Source organism: Stenella coeruleoalba (genome assembly GCF_951394435.1).
Source record: "Stenella coeruleoalba genome assembly, chromosome: 16".
Taxonomy (NCBI): domain Eukaryota; kingdom Metazoa; phylum Chordata; class Mammalia; order Artiodactyla; family Delphinidae; genus Stenella; species Stenella coeruleoalba.
The window spans coordinates 16,058,955-16,083,317 of record NC_137162.1 but is presented as its reverse complement, the minus strand read 5'-3'; the positions used below and the strand labels follow the sequence as shown (position 1 = coordinate 16,083,317).

Below are 24,363 nucleotides of genomic sequence, written 5' to 3'. Positions count from 1 at the left end.
TCACTTAAGGCTTTAGCTGCCCAGCCTCAGCCATTTTCCTATGCTTTCCTTGAGACCCTGAGGTGATGCCGTATTTAAAGACTTGTGATAACCTTTTGAAGATCAGGTGCCCACCTGCTGTTACGTGAGCCTTCCAGGAAATGAGACTGACTGTGAGGTTGATCGTACATCAGGCAGAGCCTAGTCTGCTGCCTCCAAGGGTGCGCCCAGATTCCTCTCAAAATGCACTCAGTGAATACTTACATTAAGGCATGCACGTATATGTGAAAACTAAAGACACAAAATTTGGAACTATTGACAGTTTGAAGTCGAGTGCATATGTGGTTTTGGATGTTGATTGAATGACTGAATGTTACCCAAGCCTTTGCCTTTGCCGACATTCCACGCTTACTCATGTAGCCAGAAAGCATCACGTTTCCTAAAAGCAAATCCAGTAAAACCTTGTACATAATTTTTCTCACTGTTTTAAGGAGTTGAGATGCTTTAACCCTTAGAACGATTGGTGCCTGCCCCAAACCTAAGGGTCATTAGCTTCAAGATGGCGGTATTTCTGTTCCTTATGTCCCCCTGCCACGCCTTTATTCTCTCTTGCTGCTGTTAGCGCCACAGTTTTTGCTCTGACTTAATTTGTTGCCTGTGGAGTACTTGAGAGCCAGGCCCTTTGTTTCCTCTGGGGTGGTTTCTTCGCCGTTAAACATGCGTTGTTTCCTGTTCTTTCATTTTTCAACGGAGGGTTCTGGGAAATCTACAACTTTTGTGGCTCTATTATGAATCCTTCTCTGGGTTTTTTAATATGTGCTTCACCTTGCTTCATCATGTGGGGGAGTGGATGCAAAGAATTTGAATTGGGCTTCCATAGGTTTGGGAACCACTGTACCCATCCACTTTTATAGTCCAGCAAACTGAACAGTCAGATATTAAGCATCTTATCTCTTGTCAGAAAGCCAGTAGGGAAGAGAGCTGGGTGGGGAACCCCAAACCACCTCATCTCCAAAGCGGTGGTCATTCCACTACGCTGGGTGTCTGCCTCTGCACATTGCTGGGAGCCAAGGTCCCCCTTTATCTCTTCGTGGAATTCAAAGTTGTCTTTATACCTTGTGTGTTTACAACTGAGACATGCTGTATAGGGCAATTCATGAATTAACTCATTTTAAAAGGGCACTTACTACGTAGAGTTACAGGGCATTGGGGCCACAAAGATGAATATGGCAAGTCCTTGGAAGCAAGGGGCTCACAAGCCCTTTGGGATGAAGGTCCTTCATAGTGCCTATTTTTAAAATTTCCACAAATCTCACAAGGGAGGGGTTGCCATGGATGACAAAAGTAGTTGTCCAGCTTCTCCCTGTATTAAAATCCTCTACCGCTGCTAGTCAACCACTCAGCACACGGCATAGCCTGGGCCACCTGCTTTCCCCGCCCACGCATACATGGAAGAAAGCCACAGGTGATTAACTTTTGATGTGAGGGAGTTTGGAGCAACTGATGCTGTTACCAAAAGAAGGGGTCCATCTGCTTGCCACTCTAAAGCCAATAAAGAAGCAAGGTTGGTGGAAAGGAAAGTTTGCTTTATTTTGGAGGCTGGCAACCTGGGGGGAGGGCGGACGCCTGTCCAAAGGCCAACCCTCCAGAGCTGACAGAGAGCAAGAGCTTTTATAGGCGGAGGGAGGGGGCTACATGCAGAAACAGCACAGTCAGCTCTGTCATCTTGAATTTGGTTATGCGGTGGTCTGATCAGCTTCATCTTGATTGTTTTTAAGTACAGTTAATCTTTAGTTCCAGGGTTGGTTTGTTCCCATTTCTTTGAGGCCAGCCCTCGGAATTGTGGCAGCTTATGTCGTGACTACAGCCTTGTCATCATTAGTTCACTTCTTCCACCTGGCGGGGGTTTCAGTATAAGACAGCTCGCAGGATGTGGCTCAGAGTATTATGTATAGCCCTTGAAAAAGGATCTAGAGGTCCTTGATTTGCGTAATGACTAAACTATTATTATTTTGTTGGACTGTCTTCCTGTTTATGCATTTTCTCACTTCTCTGATTAAACTTATTCTTTGGCTAAGGTTTTTTCACAGACAGAAGGCAGGCTGAGGACATGGGGGTGGGGGGGGCAAGGACCATATAGGGTCCTACTCCATTTCAATATCTCCACCAGTATTTATAGTTTCAGCCTTTTTACTTCTTAATCATGGAATGGAAATGTGAAATGCCCCCAACTACAGAAGTAAAACTGTCAGGAGCATCCAGAATTGAAATGTAGCTTCTCTCAGGTAAACCTGCTTAGGCAAAGGTGTGCTGGTTCACTGTCAACAACCAATCAGAACAGGTTGGGGAGAGGGTTGCCACCTGTGAAGTTCCCACTTTGACCAGGACTTGGTCTGCTCTTCTCAAACCCCGGCTCTATCTAGAGCGGCATGGGCAACTCGACACTTGCGGCTATTGAACACTTAAAATACAGCTAGTCCAAAAGCAGATGTGCTGTAAGTGTAAATACAACTGAATTTCAAAGACTTAGCTTAAAATATCTCACTCTGATTACATGTTGAGATAGTATTTGGGATCGACTGGGTTAGTAAATTAAGTTCACCTGCTCTTTTTCACTTTAATATGGCTACTAGACCATTTGAAATCACCTGTGTGGCGTGCACTGCCTTTCTATGGGACAGTGCCCATCTAGGGGCAGAGACCATGCCTCCCCCACTGAGCATTTAGACCCGCAGACAAGTTCCCCTGCACAGGTGCTCAGGCATTACTTATGCTGCTCTGGTTGACTGTTTTTACATTTGGGTGCTCAGTAAATATTATTGGGAGGAATGAAACGAGGTGAAAAAATGAGGCCTCTTTTTTTCCCCTCTTCAGTGAAGTTTGCAACAATCGACATTACCATGGGCCACTTTCACTGGAAGTTGTCAATATTGGGAGGATTGGAAACCAACTGAGAACCACAGAGGGAAATGTGACATTTTTAGAATTTTTTGAAAAGGAAAGATGTAAAAACAGAATTGTTATTAGTCTATCAGATTGCCATTTATAAGAAAAATGGGGGAGGGGCTTGGAAGAAAGGAAACAGGTCAATCTTCCTGGAGGGCAACTTGATAATAATACACATCAAAAGCCTTAAATTGTATATATAGCCTATAGCCTAGAACTTTACCATCTTGCAGTTCACTCCAAGGGAGTAACTGGGCAAAAGCACAAATATCTAATGATTAAAATTAAAAGAGTGGACTGGTTAAGTACACTAGAACATTAAAAGTGGCTAAAAGCCACAGAAAGAAGCAGAAACTAACACACCATTGTAAAGCAATTATACTCCAATAAAGATGTTAAAAAATTTTTTTAATAGATTTTTTTAATGAAAAAATATCTCCACTTGCAGATAACATGAATGTTTATCTAGACAATAGTAAGGAATCTACCAAAAACTGCTAGAATTGTGGCATAGTGTGTTTCCAAAAATAGTCACTGCAGAAGTTCTGGTACCATACCTTACAGAATCTTGTTACTCCCCCCCTCAGAATCTTTTCCCCTTTCCTCGAAATTGGACTATTTTGTGACTGACTTGAAAAATAAAATGCAGTGGAAGTGAAGAAAAGCCACAGAAAGATGTTCAAAAAGGGACATAAAAAAGCTGGTTATGATACACTATGCATGGAATGAGCTAACAATAAAATTTAATATGAGTAGAATGATGCTGGAAGAAGGAACACCATAATGTTAACAGTGCCTATCTCTGGGTGGTGGGGTAGGTGTGCTTTGCTTATCCATTTTTTTTTGGTAATGAGCACACGTTATGCAATGACACTTTTTTTGATGTATGAAAACTACAGATTATGCAATAATAGCTTTTTTTTGAGTGCTTACTACGCACAAGGCATTGTGCCAGGCATTGAGCTATTTTCGCTTTGTGGTGGTTGATTTTTTTAAAAAATCAAGGCACCTACTAGACTTAAACGAGGATACTGGCCAAAAGGCCCGCTTACTACCGCCCAACTGCAAGAACAGGACAGACAGGTAAACAAAGGGCAATTGCCATTACAAATAGAAACGATGCCAAAGTCAACATTTTCGTGAGGGTCGAAGCAATAAATTCTGCAGAGTCGAAGGGAGATGACACCCTGCTGCACCGCTCCGAGGCTGGGAGACCAGAGCAGAAGTAAGTACCTTTATTTGCCAGCCTTGGCCAACGCGTTGTTTAAAAACGCGAGAGGCGCTGCGGACCGTGTTCCCATAAGCGCAATGCACCGCCCTTGGGAGAGCGGGCTCAGCCGGCACCGCACTCCGCGCCTCTCCTCCGTGAGGAGCACAGGTGTCCCACGTGGCTCCCACCCGGGCGCCCCTCCCCGGGCCTGCAGCGGCCCCTGGCCCGAGCGTGTCGCGCCGCGCGCTCCTCGCCGCGCTCGCCGCCTCTGTTCCGTGAGGAACACAGGTGTCCCACATGACTCCCACCCGGGCGCCCCTCCCCGGGCCTGCAGCGGCCCCTGGCCCGAGCGTGATTCGCCGAGAGCCCACCCCGAGTGGTCTCCACGCCGCAGGAGCCTGCGTTCCGGGGCGTGGTTAGCTGCGTCGGAGAGGCGCCGCTTCCTTCCTCGCGCTCGCAGGAGAGGAGAAGCCCGGCCCCCGGGCGAACAAGCCCGGCGTGCCGAGACCACTGGCCCCGCGCGAACGCGGCGTCGGGACGGCGGGTTTTGTTCGGCAATGTCTGCGCTCCACCTGAGTGCGGTCGTGGGGCCCGGTCGTCTCTCCGGGAAGTCGGCGTTCCGGGCAAAGCGCACCTGGCGCGCGCCTCCTCCGGGCTCCCCGCTGTCGGCCCCGGGCGAGCCGGCGGGGTTCTTGGGAGGCAGCGCGCGGCGGGCCCGGGAACGGCCCCTCTCATGGGTCCCCGGCAGCGGAGCACCGAGCGGAGGGGCGCGGACCGCAGGTAAGGGGATGGGGGCTCGGTGAATGTGGGTGGAGGAGGGAACCTTATAATACACCCGACAGGCTTGGCGCGGTCGTGGAGCCCCCTGACGTGGCTCGCCTTTCGAATAAAGGCTTTGGGGACAAGCCCAAGCCTCCCCCGCGCTCCATTTTACAGAACAGGTGCAGGTGCCCGCTTGGTTTTATCAAGCAGCCCAGTGGCCCCAGCGAGGTCTCTGCAAGCAGAGCCTGAGAGGGGCCCGCTGCCCTGAGAGACTCGCCCTTGGCCTGTGGGAAGTCCAAGGGATTTATCCTCCATGGTGATTTCACCTGCTGGGACCCCCTCCCCGGCCCAACCCCACTCTGGCCAGCTGGACCAGCCTTGCTTCCTGCACTTCTCCAATTCAGGTCCGGCTCTTGGCCACCTTCTGGGATGGGAAAGGGGAGGGTCTCAGAATTGCACCTTAGAAACTCGCCAGGGGGCATGGGTTTAAAAACAGGATGGACACCCAGGCGGAAGAGAAGGGAGGAGGGCACCTTGCTGCCCTTTCATTGTGGAATCAGTGGCTTTCCCGCTGAGAGGGACCTTTCCATGGTGACGCTATGCAGTGTGTTTGGTGTCTTGGAACTGAATGATTAGAACCTGTACAGTTTTCAAATTATGTGGTCCATTAATTTAAAAACAAAACCCCGAGAACCTCTGAGTGTTTTATAAATTGAGGTCTAAAAATTGAAGGTCTGTTCTGCTTCCAGTGTGACATTATATTAAGAAATGTGCAGTTATTGAGAGAAGAGTCAGAAAAGAGAAGGAAACAGAAAACCAAGAGAGGTTTGGCTGTACTTGGCAAAGGCCGTGGAAGTTCATTTGTAAATGCTGCTGGCTTTCGGTAGCCTGCAGCCCTTCTCTTCCTGTGGCTGATGGGGCACAAAGCTCGACTAGATAGTCCCTTGCATTGGGACATGTAGCCCTTCCTCTGCTTTGTAGAAATCCAGCTCAGAGCCACCTCTTGAGGTATAAGAATTTCCCAGCCAGGGTCCCCAGGCAAATCCCGGAGGGTCATGGAGATTCCTTCGCTCATCATACCTGCGTCTTTGAAAACCATCAATGGCGTTTTTCTTTATTTTTTTTTTAACAATTTTTTTTTTAAATTTTATTATTTATTTATTGGCCGCTTTAGGTCTTTGTTGCGGTGCACAGGCTTCTCACTGCGGTGGCTTCTCTTGTTGCAGAGCGTGGGCTCTAGGCGCATGGGCTTCAGTAGTTGTGGTTCACGGGCTCTAGGTGCACAGGTTTCAGTAGTTGTGGCGCACGGGCTTAGTTGCTCCAAGGCATGTGGGATCTTCCCAGACCAGGGCTCGAACCCGTGTCCCCTGCAACCCCTGTGCCACCAGGGAAGTCTGACATTTTTTTCTTTAAATCTGGTTTTTGGTCTATGGTCCAGAGCTTAGTGTAGCTCTTTCCCCGCCCCCTCGCTAGGCTCGAGTTCTTGGAATGAATTATAGTCAGATGCCCGTGTTTTTACAGATGAGGAGACTGAGACCCAGAAAGGGTGGAAGACTGCCCGAGGGAGAATGGGAGAGCTTCCCAGGAACCCTGACTCTTGGGTTTTTAATGAGCTTCTTGAGCATCACAGTCACTAATTGGCAAGTGATGACATTGAGGATAAACTACTGGTGAAAATGTAAAAGCCTTTTGTTAAGAATGTGCCCACCAGGTGCGCATCTTATAGAGCATATTCACTGCATTGCCACCACCTGGGAGGGTGCTGGGCACAGGGCAGATGCTTACTAGTTCTTACTGAATAATTTAAATTTCCTATAATTATATCAATGGAAGGGTCAGCACCACTATAAGGTGTTTTGGAAGACTGGTCTTCACACTTTGGTACTTCACAGATCAGTAAAAAAAAAAAAAAAAAAGAAAACTTTTAATTGAAAGGACTGTAACAGAATTGCTCATTTTTAATTTTATCCCACAAGGATATTAAAAAAAAAAAAAAGACACATCCCTCCCATCATCTACAAAGCTATTGGAGGTCTCTTGGGAACCCTGCACAAGGGAGGGTCTATCCCGTGCAACACCCCTGCTTCAGCGTCTCCCCAAGCCAGCAACCTGGGACAGCTGAATACACTTGAAGGCCCTTCTCTTAGTTCATCCTTTTATCTTCTAAACAGCTCCAGCCTGCTTACTCTTCCTCTTCCACCCAGAAAACTACCTGCTGGGTTTCCCTGAATGTGATTATGACCCTCCATCCCTCACTTCCTTTCCTGATCCTGGGTCCCTTCTCTTAACTGGATTTCCCTGATCTCCATTAGTCACCTTTGCCCTTGCCAGAGGACTTTTGCACTGTAGTCTCATGTGATGCTGGCAACAACCTTTCCAGGTAAATAGGACGGGTAATGTCACCCCCATTTTTGAAAGAAGAAAACTGAGTGACTAAAGTGAAGGAATTTACCTAAGAGGTCAGCGCTCAGGTCTCCTCATGTCAGACTGGTGCTCTTTGCACGCCAACTGTGTACGGCGCGCTTCTTGGCATGTCCGGGCTGCCAGCATCAGAAGACCTGGGCCTGACACCAAACTTGTGATTTACCAGCTCTTTGACCTTGGACCCCAACTTCTCCAAGACCATTTCCATAAGTATAAAAGTGGAAATGATCATGTCTACCCTATAGGGTATGAGCAGTTAAATGAAGTTAATATACTAAATGCAGTGATAATCTTTTAACATCATATGTTTAGAAAGTCTTTTACCCTTAGGGGGACTTTCACACACTGTTCCACTGGATCTTTACAACACTGTCAGTTTATGAAACAGATGAATGAACTGAGGTGGACAGGGGTGGGGGTGTGTGAGGAGTTGTTTGCAGAGTCACCCGTCTGGTTAGAAGCAGAACTAGTCTGGAATTTCATCCCTGGACTTCCAGTCCTGTGTGTGTCTTTCCGGAGTCCCATGGCAGTGAATTTGGGTCCTGTACAGTTTCAATAAAGGATTTTCAAATACTACCAAAACAAATATCAGAATCTCTTTTGGCTAAAAATGTCCCTTAGCAGGTACAGTGAATGTGGGAAACCTGTGATTTATGCCCAATCTGCCTATTCTCCCCAATTATCCAGAGATCCAGAGGGCACATTGTTTGACCCTTGGGGATGATTTCTGGTTGCCAGACTGTTAGGTTCTGAAAATTGTGATTTTGTTAGAGGGAGCATGGCGTGTCCAGAGCAACTTTTAAAATGCTCTTCTTGCCTTACCAGACTAGAAATGTGTCATCCTCTTCCCTTGACTTTCTGGGTCTGAGCCAAGTATTTTGCCAAATGAACAAGGAAGATGTTTGTTACAGGGGAAGACCACGGGCTTCCAGGCTGGAGGCTTTTGCCTCCGATTTTAAAGCCTTTCTGTTCAGGTGTGGACTGTTTTTGTAAAGGGTTCAGATTTCCATCCTACTGATGGAGAGGAGGCTGCCAAGGGCTAATCTAATATTCGGGGTTGGAATTGCATTTTGTAAGGAGGTGGAGTGCTCTCCTTTTTCACCCTGCCCTCATTTCATTTCCAATCATAGAGGAGAAGGTGGGCATTGTCCTGCAAAACTGCCTTTAACTATTGCTCAGTCTGGCCCTTCTTTTTCAAAAGTAGCCTTGTTTGGCCTTCCTTTCTTCCTGTCTCATGGGAAACGTATTCCTGGGGCAGCACAGAGTGTGATGTTTTGCAGCGTCCAGCAGCACCCCTCACTCACCCGCTGTCCCGGGTGCTGCATGGAATCAGGATTGGAAAATAAGAATCAGATAAGAAGACAGGGTGGGGGGGTGTCTAAGTCCAAGCGTGAGAACCCCAGAAGCTAGGAATAATGTGTGGGATTAGCATGAGTGATGGAACAGAAAGGAACAAATGTGATGAGGCAGGTGATTCGTAATGGAAGAGGCTTGACAACGCGTACCTGGGAACGAAGGATTTGTTTCTGCCCCTGGGTTGCAGACCACTCCCAACTGCTTTGTACAAGAATGCATAGAGTTCTGGAAATCTTCTCAAGTTTTGTGCTCGAGTACGGGAGTTGCTGGCAGGTATTAGCTCATGGAAGACTGCCAATGGGTGGGATTCAGGGTGGCAGATTTTAAATTATGCTTCTGTTCCTCTATCCTGGTCCCCCAGAACCAGGAAGGTGACAGAAGGAACAGATCACCGGGAGGCCAGAAAGGAGTCCGATGCACTTACTAGCTGTCTAACCTGGGGCGAAACACTTCACTTCTCCATGTCTCAGTTTTCTCATCTGTAAAATGGGAGTAACACGCTGTCACGAGCTGGCTGGGAGAATTAGGAGAGAGAAGATACAGAAGTATGGAGCCTGGTACTGGGCGCTTTAGTGAGTTAAGCGCTCACTAGGTGGGAGCAGCTGTTGGTTTTTACTGTGGAATTCATCCTTTAAAAAATTTTCAGATGTAGGGTTGCGTTTAGAATGTTGAATTAGTATTGCAAGAAAGTTTTGCTATGTGAGTTGGGGGGAATGAACTGAATTTTTGAGATGATTGGGTGGGAATAGATAGTAAAGAGTGCTATTAACCCTGCACCAGCATTGAAATAACAGTTTCATTTATCTTGGTGTAAAAAAGAATACAAAGATTCATCCGGAAGTATCCTTCCAGCCGACCTGCCGTGCTGAGTTCCGGTAAGCATGTGTCTCGCCTGCTCTGTGGCAGGCATGTGAAGCTTGCTGGGGCTCCAGCAGAGACTGAGACACAATCCCTAGTCCCTGAGCCGTTTGCCATCTGGCAGGCAGGACAGATATACCAGCAGGCAGGCTCGGTGTGGGCTGTGTGGCAGTGGGGATTGCAGTGGGTGTGGGAGGACAGGGGAGGGAGGTGCTGCTGAGGTCCCAGCGTCAGCGCCATCTCAGCCAAGCACTTACGAGGAGGCGTTTGACTGCTTACATTGATCTCCAGATTGCCAACACAGATTCTGTTTTAATGAGCAGAACCTTAGGAGGCTCTGGCAAAACACTCATCTGGGCAAGCAGAGGCGCGTGATAGAGCACGATGGATCTGCTTAGGTCTGTCACCTAGCAGAGGGAGGGGCCCGTGTTCACTGAACGCCTTGCTCTGCGTCGGGAACCTTCTGCACTCTCTTTTACCTTGTCCTCACGGCAGCCTGCGGAGGCAGCTAGAATCCTAGTTTTGTAAAAAAAAAAAAATTAACAGGCCTGAGCCTCAGAGTCCCGCGCGTGCCCAAGGTCAGAAGCTGTGATCCCAGAAAATCATCCTGAACCTCGGGACTAGACGGCGTGGAGAAGCCCTTTCCCTTTGCTCTGCACTGGCCCTTGTCTCCAGGCCTCGCCCCTGCCTGGCTTCCAGACCCCAGGTGGGGACTTGTCCTGTGGCTGTTGTCTGAAGTAAGAGGAAAGAAAACATGTCCTTGGGGAAAAGGAAAGTCTGTCTTGCTGGCATGAGCGGGGCAGGAGGCATGACAGCCCCTCCACCAGCCGGTATCCTCTCGGTCTACCTTTCTCCCTTTGATTGTGTCTGGGAAGCTCCTGCCTTCCTCCCGCTTGCAGTATTGCGTGTCCAGTTTTCACTTAGATTAGGTGAGGATGTGAAGCCTCTGAGTTATTTGAAGCACAGAGACCCTCAGCTGGTTAGGATATTCGATTTGGTTTGCTTCAGAAATGTTTTGAAATCCAGCAAGCTGAATAGACAGGGGAGTAAGGTCCGAACATTGTAGGTCCACGATGGAGGGGAGATCAAAAGGGGATTTTTTTTTTTTTTAAACCAGAAGACACCTTGGTAGCATCTGGTCCAACCTCTTCATTTTGCAGGTGAGGAACTGTAGGCCCCTCTCAGGGTCGCACAGCATCAGATGAGAAGTAGGGCCCCTGGATCCAGGATGCAGACTCTACCACCGTGGGGTGGGCATGGCTCCTGCCTGTCCGGGGGTGACTTACGGTGTGCCAGCTCAGTGTGGATGGAGTTCAGGGCTGTGGCTCTAGGAGTCTGAGCTGACTTCGGCTCCAGGAGTAGCATGGTTAGAGGAAAGCCTATTGGATTAGGAGCCAGAGACTTGAGCTGTGTGATCACCCAGGACCCCTTCCCTTCTAAGCATCAGTGACGCCTTCCAATCATCGCTGGCGTGTGTACATTCATTCACTGAGTCTCCTCTTTACTTTTGACACCAGAGCGCGCCACCTGCGGGTAGGAATGCAGGCGCAGGGGGTAAGCACGGGCCAGGAAAGCGCACCGACCACCACTGGTTATTCATATTTCCTGCAATTCCAGTGAGGTCTGGCAGCAGCACCTTCATGAACACGAGTCGGGTCATTTTTAACTCTTCTGCAGTTCACAAGAATACACATTTCCTGGGTGACTTTGATTTTCAAGGCTCTCAGACTGGTCGGCAGATCCTCTGAATTCAGAGTGGAGTTCTGTTGTGTTCCTGCAGCTGGCAGGTGTGTTTTCAGTGCCCAGGCAGAGGTGGATGGGGTGCAGCAGACGAGTGAGACAAAACGAGTGAGGCAAAAGCCACACGGCTGAGTCACCGAAGATGACCAGGAGACTCCCGCCAGGTGTTTTGGAGAACTGGCGTCCCTAGTGGAGGTGGGGAATCCGAAGGGCCAGGATCCATAAATGAAGACTTGGGGCTTCCGCCTTGCTCTCCACGTTCTTAGATGCAGGAGAGTGGCCCTTATTGAGGATGTTAAAGGGATTTTTGGAGTGTCAGGTTGAAGTGAGTTTCCCCGCTGTATGTTGCACGCTTCTGTGCCCCCGCAGAGACTGAGCGCTTCTCTCTCTGCCCTCGTCTCTATAGCCTGGGATTCTCCTGGAATCCTGCAGTGTTTCCCTTTCCACATCTCTGCTTAGGATTTTCTCTTTGGAATTAGCTCCGGATTGAGCATCTGTGTTATTTGTTTAGTGGAAAGAAACATGTGCATTGCCTGGCTCCTCCTAGTATGGTGGATTTACAGTGTTGTGTTAGTTTCAGGTGTACAGCAAAGTGAATTAGTTATACAGACATCCACTTTTTTTTAGATTCTTTTCCCATATAGGCCATTACATAGTATTGAGTAGAGTTCCTTGTGCTATACACCAGGTTCTTATTAGTTATCTATTTTATATATAGTAGTGTGTACATGTCAGTCCCAATCTCCCAATTGATCCCTCCTTCCCCACTTCTCCCCTGGTGACCATAAGTTTGTTTTCTATATTTGTGGCTCTACTTCTGTTTTGTAAATAAGTTCATTTGTACCCTTTTTTTTAGATTGCACGTATAAGTGATATCATATATTTGTCTTCCTGTGTCTGATTTCACTCAGTATGACAGTCTCTAGATCCATCCATGTTGCTGCAAATAGCATTACTTTGTTCTTTTTTTATGGCTGAGTAATATTCCATTGTATATATGTGCCACATCTTCTTTATCCATTCCTCTGTTGATGGACATTTAGGTTGCTTCCATGTCCTGGCTATTGTAAATAGTGCTGCAGTGAACGTTGGGGTGCATGTATACTTTTGAACCATGGTTTTCTCTGGGTATATTCCCAGGAGTGGGATTGGTGGGTCATATGGTAGTTCTATTTTTAGTTTTTTAAGGAACCTCCACACTGTTCTCCATAGTGGCTGTATCAATTTACATTCCCATCAACGGTCAAGAGGGTTCCCTTTTCTCCACATCCTCTCCAGCATTTATTGTTTCTAGATTTTTTGATGATGGCCATTCTGACCCATGTGAGGTGATACCTCATTGTAGTTTTGATTTGAATTTCTCTAATAATTAGTGATGTTGAGCATCTTGTGCTTTTTGGCCATCTATATGTCTTCTTTGGAGAAATGTCTATTTAGATCTTCTGCCCATTTTTTGATTGGGTTGTTTGTTTTTTTGAGATTGAGCTACATGGGCTGTTTGTACATTTTGGAGATTAATCCCTTGTCAGTTGCTTTGTTGGCAAATATTTTCTCCCATCCTGAGGGTTGTCTTTTTGTTTTCTTTATGGTTTCCTTTGCTGTGCAAAAGCTTTTAAGTTTAATTAGATCCCATTTGTTTATTTTTGTTTTTATTTTCATTACTTTAGGAGGTGGATCAAAAAAGATCTTGCTGTGATTTATGTTTAATGCAGAAAAACTGTAGGGTGAGATCTTGAATGTATTGCATCCCAAAGGACAAAATATAGAACCTATTGTTAAGATATTTTTAGATTTTTTTCCCTGCTGAATTATGTTGGGGGGAAAAAGTCTAAATTTCATCTATATGATCCCTTTCAGTTCTTACGCTACATGTATACTTAGCAAGATATAAGTCTGTCTGAATTGTGCATCATATCTTTGTGATTGAAATGATAATATTGCATTTCCAGGCCTCACAGCTAAAATTAGAAGTAAACCTCAGATATGTGCCCTTATGGAAGCAAAGTTACGGTCTATGGTTTCTCAAGAAAAGCTCTCACTTCCCATCCTTAATATCTCCCTCAAAAATCGATAAGTAATCAGGCTCCATGGAACTGAATTTTACCCATACTATAAGCATTAGGCAACAAAAAAACTTTACAAAAATACTTTTGTTGCTTCCTCCGCCATGTTACTGTTTTTAAGTAATTTAGAAAGTGCGGGCTGGGAGACCTTGCTCGGTTTCAGAAAATGAAGACTTTGAAATCAAATCTTCAGTCTATCAGAATCTAACTCCTTGTGAAGAAGTGGAGCTGCTAAGAGGGAGGGGCTTTCCCCAGGGTCACATGGCTGGTCGGGGCCGAGGCTGAGCAGGGCCCCGGGTCTCTTAACTCTGGACACAGGGCACCTTGCCAGAGTCTGTGAATAATGGAGCGAATCAGTTTTCTGTTTACTTCCCACTTTGGCCCTCCCAAGTTCTAGCCCCTCTGAAATATGAGATGGTAGAAAGGAATAGTGTGTTTTGTGGATTGTCGCCCAACGAGTAAGAACCAGTGGGCTGGGTGGCTGGCTGAGGCTAGCCCAGGGTCCTCTTGCGGTCTCTGAGGCTCTCTTCCAGTTCTTCCCTGCTCTGTGTTTCTGTGAGTAGGGGTATACTCTCTGCTCGTTGGCTGCTGTCACCACCTGCCTGTTCTCCGGAGCCTCAGGGAGATAAGGGAGGCTGGAAGAAGGGTGTGCTCGCCCAGCCTGCCTATCCCCTCTCCTGAAGCCATGTAGGTGCTGAATGTGACACAGTAGCTTCATGGCCAAGGAATTGGGGAGAGATGAGATGTGTTTGGGGACAGGGACCGAATACGGTCCCTGGGGGCCCAGGCACAGTAAAGGTTCTGTTCTAGCTCAAAGTGGAACTTCACCGTCTGTAGCCTGTCCAGTTTACAGGGCACTTGATCTGACCACCCCTAGGTTGTACAGATGAGGCAGGGGAGGCCCAGAGAGGTTCTGTGATTTGCCTGGGGCTGCACAGCTATCAGTAGCAGGGCTGAGATGAAAACCCGCCACCCACTCCACCCCCTCCCCGTCCAGCTTCTTAGCACCACCCATTGCCCCCGCCCTCCCCAGGTAGGTGGTCCTCAGAGGTGTGGGCTGACTTGGTTGGGAGAGGAAGCAACAGTCACACGTTCATCAGCTCCCTGTTCCAAGGGGGACTTCTGCAGAGTCCTGAGGTAGTTTCACAGGGGCGCAGTGGGGACATCACCCCGGTACCTGCTCCCCTGAAGGACGCCTAACCTGAAGCCTGGCACCCACCAGGACAGCTGGGCACATGGTGCAGAGTTACATTAGCTGAGTCACATCTGTAGTGAGCGGCCTCTGGTCACGGAGCGCCTCCTCCCTCCTATCCGGGGCGATGGCTGGTCTGTCTCCTGCTGGAGAATTTGCTGGTAAGATGGATTCCTTAGCTCCTGGACCCTTTGCCAGTAATTCATGGGCTCATTCAGGAAAGCTTAGTGCCTACTGGCTTTGACACAGGGTCAAAGGATGTGAGCATTTTTATAGTTCTTAATTCATTTGGCCAAACTGTGTGCAGAGAGCTGGGCTGGGCTCTGTGGAGGACAGGTGGAAGTGTTCCTGCCCTCGGAGAACTTCCGGGGGTGCAGGGCTCATGGGAGCTGCACCGCATCACGGGATGGGCTGCAGCAGGACCCCCCCCCACCAGGTTGACAAGATCTTGATGATGTCGAGTGCACTGACGCAGAAAGCCTCCATTTTCTGGAGGACCAATTTGCTGAATTACTGAGTGACTTTTGTGATCTTTTGTTTTTGGAGTTTGGGGGTAAGTGTTGCCTCTGCTTCTGTCCCAGCATCTGCCGTGTGTTTTATGGAAGTGGAGGATTTTTTTTCTTTAATTCAGTCTACCGTCTGTGTTGTAGTTTATGTCTTGTTTCTCCCTTTGGTGGCAAAATGGCAGTGGCGGACTCTCTTGGACTTCATGACATCTACGTACTTGTCTGACAGCTTTTGACTGTGGAGCTAATGGCTGGTTCAGCATTTTGGCCTAGAACCATCTTCTACTCGAGTAGAGATTAGGGGGAGGGCATATCAGGTGAGCAGGAACTCAGATACGGTCGGGGGAGAAGTAGACACTGGTTTAGTTTGTTTTTCAGGGACTAGTGAATGTAGAGGAGCCACAGAAGGTGGAGCTGGGACCAGCCAAGGGGGTAGTTGCTTAAAGCAGTGGTCCCCAACCTTTTTGGCACCAGAGACTGGTTTTGTGGAAGACAGTTTTTCCACGGACCCACATGGAGGGGGATGGTTTCGGGGTGATTCAAGAGCATTACATGTATTATGCACTTTATTTCTGTTATTATTACATTGTAATATATAATGAAATAATTATACAACTCACCATAATGCTGACAGGAGGCGGAGCTCAGGCGGTGATGCGAGCAATGGGGAGCGGCTCTAAATACAGATGAAGCTTCGCTCACTTGCCTGCCTGCCGCTCACCTCCCGCTGTGCAGTCCGGTTCCTAACCGGTCATGGACCAGGACTGGTCCATGGCCTGGGGGTTGGGGACCCCTGGCCTAATGAACTCCAGGGGGTGCTGCCAACGAGAAGCATGCCCCCCAGAACCTGACATCAGTTTTTGGTGTCCTCCTCCTGGTCACCTTCCTGGCAGGGGCAAATCCCCCTGAGCCCAGCTTCCCCGTGTTGTGTGATTGCTACCCCACACCCACCCCCGCCTGGCTCGCTCTCCTTCACCTCTTTCCTCGGCAGTCCCCCCCACCCCATCTCACATTCCTTCGTCTGCCCCATTCCTGGCCTGTCCGGCTCCTGGGCTTTGCCCACCCTCACTTTGTGCCCACTGTGCTTATCCAGCGGACATGGACGTTTATAAGCATCTACATGTCTGCTTCTTCTGACAGTGACCATGCACAGTTGGCTTTTCAAATAATCCCTCCAACTGGCACCTCACTGTCTTCAGAACTTTCTTTCTTTTTCTTTTTTTTTTGCGGTACGCGGGCCTCTCACTGCTGTGGCCTCTCTTGTTGCGGAGCACAGGCTCCGGACGCGCAGACTCAGCGGCCATGGCTCACGGGCCCAGCCGCTCCGCGGCATGTGGGATCCTCCTGGACTGGGGCACGAACCCGTGTCCCCTGCATCGGCAGGCGGACTCTCAACCACTGCGCCACCAGGGAAGCCCATCTTCAGAACTTTCATCGGGGTTGGCTTGCTGTTCAGCACCTGGCATGTTACCTGCCCTCAAAGTTTATTTTGAAAATTGTTGTTGGCTGCTCATATGCCATTATTACAATTTTACTGGGTATCACATAGAAGAAAAAAAATGTATCCACAAACTTTCTACCCCAAAACTTTTTAGCGCTTGTTCATATTAATTGCACTGAATGAATGTATCAGTGTTTACTGAGAGTTCTATCTCTTTGGAGATTTGTTATCGCCATCATTCCTCTGAAACAAGTCACATTGAAGGGAGTGTCTTGGTGCACATTTTCCCTTCTCTAAAGTTGTTTTTCCGTTGGACCAATTCCCAGGTGCGATACTATGGAGCCTAAGCGCTTTGATGACTCTTAATTCATTTGGCTAAATTGTTTTCCAAAAGGGTTGTACCAATTTACAGTGTCACCACTGGAAAAGCTTTTCCTGATTTAATCTTTCCCCAGTTACATTTAAATTTAAAACTTGATCATCTAAGTTTCACATTTAAAAGGGTATCCCACTGTTTGAGTTAAAGTGTTTTGTCACCTGTTTGAAAATTTTCCTTGTGCTTTTCTATGAATTCTCTTTGTTCTATGAATTGTCTGTTCATATCCAAGGTTAATGTTTATGGCAAGTTGCTACACCCCAGAGGGGCACTCAGTTATCACGCCTACCCAGGGACGAACCTCATCAGAATCACAGGCTCTCTATATCCCCCCATATATCTTTTAAATTTTTCTCTTCAAAATACCCAAATTTAAATGCAAAGATACCTGATAGAAGTGGGGCAATTGGTGGGGGCAGAGGGAATTATTTATGTTATCCATCTGGTAATTTTTAAGATACAATATCATTAAACTCTCACATTCCTGTTTTCTCTCTTGTGACCCGTTTGTTCTGGTCATATAACGTGGAGACTAAGACTCCTCCCCTCTCTGCCTTGTAATGACTGCTTCTGGTGTTTTCTCTCCTAGTGCCCCCATCCCTCCCTCTTCAGGAAGTCCACGTGAGCAAGCAGACCATTGGGAAGATTTCAGTCGCCAGCAAAAGTAAGCCCACGTTTTACTTAACCCTCCAAACACCTACTTCAGCCTCTGTGTGATGGACTCAAGAGAAGCCATGTTACTCCGGACAGTTTCTGCCCCACTCCTGTCTTCTTTCATGCTGTGGCCAGAGTTATTTTCCCCAAACAGGGGCCTGACCAAGTTCCTCTCCTGGTTAAAAACCCTAGGAAGATCCCTGTTGCCGAATTTCTTGGCCCGTGCTTCAAGGTCTTCTGTTGTGTGACCACCATCTACGCAACCAGCCTTGTCTGCTGCCATACTCCTTCTCTTCCTCCCTGCTCGTCATCCCCTCCACATGCTCAAGCCACACCCGCCCACTCCTAGGGACCCTGCAGTCCCTTCCCTCCCTCTCTGGTGAAATCCCCCTTGCACGCTGCTACCAGGTGGCGCCTTCTCACTGGTGCTTCTCTGACTTCTGCTCTCTTGCATCTTCCTGGAGAGGTGATAGGGTGTGGACTCTGCAGCCACACCTGTGGACAGTTTGATTCCCGGCTCCACCACTTTCTGGTACTTTGGCCTTAGGAAATTCCTGAATTTCCCTGTGCCCTGCTCTCCTTATCTCTCCAATGGGAATGCAGATTGTAAATCTGTTTAGGGGTGGGGGTAGGGGGCTAGAGAGCTGATAGCTAAAGAGTACAGGGTTTCCTTTTGAGGAGATGGAAAATGTTCTAAAATTGATTGTGATGGTGATAAATACATCTGTGAATATACTAAAAACCACTGAAGTGTATACTTTAAATGGGTGACTGGTATGGTATGTGAATATTATCTCAATATACCTGTTGAAAAATAAAGAAATAGTATATCTCAAGGTGGTTATGAGAATTAAATAAATTAGTACATATAAAGTGTGTAAAGCAGCACCCGGCATATAGGAAAGATGCAGTCAGTGCTGGTTATCATTACGTAGACTCTTGGGTAATGCAGTCATATGAACCAGGGTGCCTGGCTGTGTCCCAGACAAGATTGTGACCCCTGAGGGCGGGAACCAAGGCTCTTGGGTATCCCTCACTGGCCCAGTAGCCCCTCCTCTCATACGGCTCAGTTAGTGTTGTTGAATTAGACTCTTCCATTATTATACAGACTTTCATGAGTTGTGCTCATGGTAGGTGGGTGCTCCCTGCTGCAGAGGAGGGCTGCCTCTGGCCCAGAATTTCTCCAGTGTTATTTCCCCCATTGGGCTTAGAGGAGCTTGACCCACCACAAGGTTGCTTCCCCCTCCACTCTGCTTTGGGAGTAAGATCTTTTGGGGACCAGACTGTAGGGAAGCTGATTGTCACCCATTCTGTCCCCCTCTCCCCTAGGGATGTGGTGCTCGGCTGTGGCGGACGTCCTGTTTCTGATCGATGGCTCTCACAGCATTGGGAAAGGGAGCTTTGAAAGGTCCAAGCACTTTGCCATCACGGTCTGTGATGCTCTGGACATCAACCCCAGGAGGGTGAGTGCAAGTCTCGTTGTCTTTGTATGAGGGCGTCTGTGGCTGCAAGTGACAGAAATTCTGTCTTAAGCAGAAGAGGTCACTTACTGGCTTGTGGAACCAGGAAGACTAAGGAGGTGAATCCTGGTTCTAGGCACAGTGGGATCCGGGGACTCGATCCCTCTCTTCTCCTCCTCTCCATTTTGCTTCCCTCTGTTGGCTTCCTTCCCAGGCAGGTTTTCCTTACATAGCAAAGTTGCCCTACATTGTCCCTCAAGGTAGTCACCCCAGGAAAAAGAAAGTAGACTTCTTACCCTGTAGAGCTGGCAGCAGTCCCAGGGAGGGCTCTGATTGGACAGGCATAGGTCACATGACAATCCCTTGACCAATCATAGGAGTCAAAGGGAAGAGCTTGTCTGGCCAAACCTGAGTCATGTGCTTATCTTCATTCTTGCAGTGGGGATGAACACTTGGATTTCCCACTAGAAAGAGAGGTGGTGTTTGCAGAACAGTGGGAAAAAGAAAGCATGCTGGCAGACAAAAACTATAACTGCCTCTGAAGACTAGAGTTGTAATATGAAACACAGCTCCTGCCCTCTCTGTTCACTTGAAAGGAACAGCTCCTGCCTAATCAATCCAGCCAGTATCTTCATTTCTTGTTCTTCCTTGTTTCAAATAGCAAGTGTTAAATGTCAGCAGTGCGCTAGCTGTGGCTCTTGTTGCTAAAGGGGCATTTTGGAACAACTCAACAGAAAAACAGGCAGTGAACACAGATAGTTCCCAGAAAATGAAACGTAGATGGCCCTTTGACATAGGAAAAGATGCCCAACCTCACTCAATGTAATAGCAAATCTCTGACCGATATACCATTTTTCACTTAACTAGATTAGCAAAAATCCAAAGTTTGGTGTCATGCTCCATTGGCAAGTCTGTAGGAAAGCGGTGTTCTCATGCACTGCTGGTGGGAATGTGCAACCTCTCTATAGAGGAATCTGTAATAACAGTGTCTATCAAAATTACAAAGGCTGGGACCCTTTGACTCAGTATTTTATTCTACAGATACTCCCACAGGTGCAAAATAATGCACATATGAAGTTATTCATTGCAGTGTTGTTTGTAATTGTGAAAGATTTCAGGCAACCCAAAGGCCTGCTCACAGGGGACAGGTAAATCTATTATGGTGTCTTCATATAATGAAACACAGGGCAGCTTTAGAAAGTAAGTGAGGAAAATCGCTGATGTGGAAAGACACCAAAACAAATTGAGTGTAAAAATAAGGTGCAGGGTTTCCCTGGTGGCGCAGTGGTTGGGAGTCCGCCTGCCGATGCAGGGGACATGGGTTCGTGCCCCGGTCCGGGACGATCCCACATGCCGCAGAGCGGCTGGGCCCGTGAGCCATGGCCGCTGAGCCTACAGGTCCGGAGCCTGTGCTCCCCAACGGGGGAGGCCACAATAGTGAGAGGCCCGGGTACCGCAAAAAAAAAAAAAAAAAAAAAAAGGTGCAAATGGTATGTATAATGTGTTACCTTTTATGAAAAATGGAGATGAAAAGAGTCTATGTTTGTATTCGTCTGTATGTGCATGAAGAAACTCTGGAGGGATTTGTAAGAGGCTAAGAGCAGCGGTTTCCCATTGAGGGAGAGGGTGGGAACTGAGCAGATGGAGCACAAGTCCAGAGGGAGGCCCATCGGTATAGACGTCTTTATACTTTATGGATTTTGAACCACGTGAACTGACTCAAAAATCAAGTAAATTTAAGGAGGGCATTTTGGTCTGGAAAGCTATAATTACTTGAATTAGGGGCTAGTCACATACAGGTCGGGGAAGAAAGTGGTTTTCCAAGATGGCATTCCTGGGTTAATCCTAGAAAAACTTCTAGGATTTAGGAGCAAAATAATGGCTTTTAATGAGGGCCAGATTTTCTCCAGAATGACATGTCATTTGTGGAGAGTGAGCACATTACCCTGGACCTCAGGCTGTCTTGCATGGTTATAGCTGACATCATTCCATCGAGGCATGAACAGCCTGGAAGTTCCAACCGTGAAGTCAACCCATCACAGACCCTCAGAGGGTCAGGGCCAAGGGCAGCTGAATCTCTACCCTCCTACACACAGGGCCCTGATTTTGAAAGGAAGTGATTCTCTATGAAGCTTCACTAATTTTTTCATGGAGGAAGAGCCATAAAGATCAAACACTGTTGACCTTGGCATGGATATAATATGTCCTGAAATGGGTGGCCTGGAGACCCCAGCGGATGGCAGGTTGGAAGGGAAGAGTTGTATGGATTATTAGAGAATGTTTTACAACTGAAGAAACAGGCTCAGAGAGGCTAAGTGACTGCCTAGGGTCACACAGCAATCTTAGAAGAGAGCTAAGCTTGGAAGAACTGGTGCTCTTGACTCTCAGCCCAGGACTTCACATTCTGCTGTCGCAACCACGTAGCACGTGGACAGCAGGCAACATGGTGGTGTGTGTATGTGTATCTGTGTATGCGGAAGTGGTGGGTGCTGATGGAATTCAGCATCCTCAAAGAGAGGGTAAGAAAACTATGACAGAAAAACTTGATGGGTGATGCTGTTGGGAGCAACTGTCTCAACACACAGGTCCCCAGATTTCAGGGAATTTAATCTCAATGTTGCCAAACCACGTCTAGAATGTGGCATTTTTTAGGTTAGATATTGGCAAAGCAGACAGTGCCCACAGCAAGGAGACAGAACATTGAGAGGCCTGGACTTTTCCATGTGAGGGAACCTGATTATCATTTTCATGGGAAAGAGGGTGCCTAGCGGCTCTCTTTTATTAAGAGGACATAGTCTGGGTGTTGAGGGAACTGTATTTGGCTTGTCCTGAGAAAACTTTCTCACAGCAAGACCTGTTGAGCAAAGGAGTTGGGTGTCTATTTCACGAGCAAACGAGAACCTCCACCTCCAAGCTGCTCAGACTCGATGGAATTGCTGGCGAAGGGTTTTTGCATTAGGGTGATTTCAGATGCTTCAGTCTGACTTGTGGCTTCAGGTTTTGTGTGTTTGCTGCTGCATTTTGGTGTCATCGTCTTATCTCCATGTACAAGAGATTTGATTTGCACCTAATTTTACTTTCCAGGAAGAAATTTTTAAGTAGCTATAAATTAAGGCTTTTTATGGAGGCTCTGTTTTGAGGTGGATTTAAGGTGTTTAAAAAGTCTTCCTCTCAACCCTTAAGCTGAGAAGTTCACTTCCTGGCTCTAATATAATGATTGCAGCAGAGTGATTACAGTGTGGTGAGAAATCTGGGCGGGCTTGCTTCTGAGCGTACAGTAAACCGAAGATAAAAGGTAACTATTTTGCTCCCAAACCACCAATTAAATTAAATGCCTTGACTACTGACTCCAGCTGTTTCCATCTTGTTTTGTTTTGAAGTTGGCTCCTTCCTGTTTAATTTAAATAAATACACCCAGCTGTTGGTCTCAAGGGAGTTTTTAAACTAATTCATTCATTCACATGGTTCCAAAAAAAAGACGTTCAATGAAAAATATCCCTCCCGGTCACACATTTTCTATTTGCCCAGCCCCGTCCCCCTGCTGTCTTGAGCATCCTTACAGAATCGCTTCATGCAAATATAAGCAATATGAATATATATTCTAATTTTTGCCCTTTTAACACAAAGGGTAGCATGCTATACACACAGTTTTATCCCTTGCCTTTTTCTCTTCACATTATCTTGGAAGTCTTTCCATATCTAGGTAGATAGGTAATTAGGTCTTAATATAGGCATATACACTATATCATTTTTTATAGCTGATTAATGTTCCATCGTAAGGATTTACCAAGGTTTAGTTAACCAACCCTTATTGATGGACATCCACTATTACAAATATATTGTGAGCTTGTAAATATGTCATTTCACACATGTAGAAGTATATAGCTGTAGGATAAATTCCCGATAGCCCCATGCATTAGTAATTTTCAATAAATATTGACAAATTTCTCTCTGTGGCTGCCGTAACATTTATGTTCTTATAGCAGTGTTTGAGAATACTGGTTTCCCCCTGCAAACATTGTATCTGGCTTTTTGCTGCCTCTCAGTGCAACACGATCAAGCATCTTTTCTTATTAAAGAGCCGTTCTGTATTTCCTGTTCTGTGATCTCTGTTCGTAACCTTGGCCCATTTTCCTGTTGGATTGTTGGTCTTTACACATATCAATTCCTAGACACTCTCTATATATTGGGGAAACTAACCCTTTGTCTCTGACGTGAGTTGCAGATAACTTCATTTTGTCTTCATTTTTTGGTTGTGTTATGGTATGTTTTGCCCTGTAGAAGTTTTCTTCACGTAGTCAGATTTATCAGTTTTCCTTTACGACTGCTGGATTGCAAGTCTTTTCTACTTTGAAGTTACGAAGGAATTCTCCCAAGTTTTCTAGAACTTTTATGGTTACATTTTTGACATTTAAATCTTGAATCCATTTGCAATTTATCCTTTATTCTTTTGCAGATGGCTATCCAGTTGTCCCAGTATCACTTACTGACTGTACCATCTTTTCCCAGTGGTTTGAGATGCTCCCTTTATCACATGCTAAATTCAAGGGAGATTTTAAACGGGTCGCTTTTCAGAAACTCCTTCCTGAGGTTCTCTACTACTCTGCTTTCCGGTATCCCTCTCCCTCACATGCCCACCCAAGACTTAAATTTCTTCCTATTTAAGATTCCCAACAGCTCCTCCTCAGAACTTCCTGTGGGAGGAAGGTCCAATGGGCTGTGCTCCCTGGAAGCAGATGCAGCTGGCCTGCTGTGGCCAAGTGCTTTGATCGGCTCCCAAGCGCCAGGCCTGTTAAGCGATCAGCAGTGAAGGAACTCACAGAGCAGGAAAAAAATCAGCGTCGTTGTTTAAATATGAATCACTTGGCCCATTTACAATCTTGGCCAGAATCGGGGTTAATTGTGAGAATAGTAACTGAGAATGTAGTTTCTCCGGGAGTTTAGAGAGCCAATGACTAGGTGCAGGGGTTAGGCCCTCAAGAGGAAGCTTAAATGTCTAAACCCTTCTCTGCTTGACACACACTAATCTTAAGGATCCAGGGAATGACTTTACTCAGTTTCCCTTCTCCAGTTTTGTAAGGCATTGGATTTTCTCCCATGGCCTTCTGAATGAGGATGCGAAATCAGGACTCGCCAGTGGCTCTCACAACCTCCGCTACTTCAGCTCCAATAGCGCTCGTCTCCGATTAGGGAGCTGCTTGCCCCCCAGTCTGACTGTGGCCTGGAGATCTGGCCTTTCCCTAGCTTGGCAGGAGGAGGCCTGGAAGGGCGGGCCCCCCAACCAAGGATGGGTGTGTGGAGGCTGCGGATAGCTTCTGTGACACCCCCGGTTGGGGGTTTAGCTGAAGTCGTGTGCTGGCTGAGAAGGTGATCGGCATAACAGGCTTAGTGAAGAT

General features: G+C 47.1%; 1 protein-coding gene across 1 annotated transcript in view; it reads left to right on the top strand.

Annotated features, from left to right (window-relative positions):
- The first annotated feature begins 4,667 nt into the window (after positions 1 to 4,667).
- Positions 4,668 to 24,363, top strand: part of VWA2 (von Willebrand factor A domain containing 2) — a 62,768-nt gene continuing 43,072 nt past the window's right edge. The window contains 3 exon segments of the mRNA XM_079899751.1: positions 4,668 to 4,915; positions 17,443 to 17,517; positions 18,837 to 18,970. Of these exon segments, the coding sequence (XP_079755877.1) occupies positions 4,693 to 4,915; positions 17,443 to 17,517; positions 18,837 to 18,970 (432 nt within the window). The 5' untranslated portion in view covers positions 4,668 to 4,692.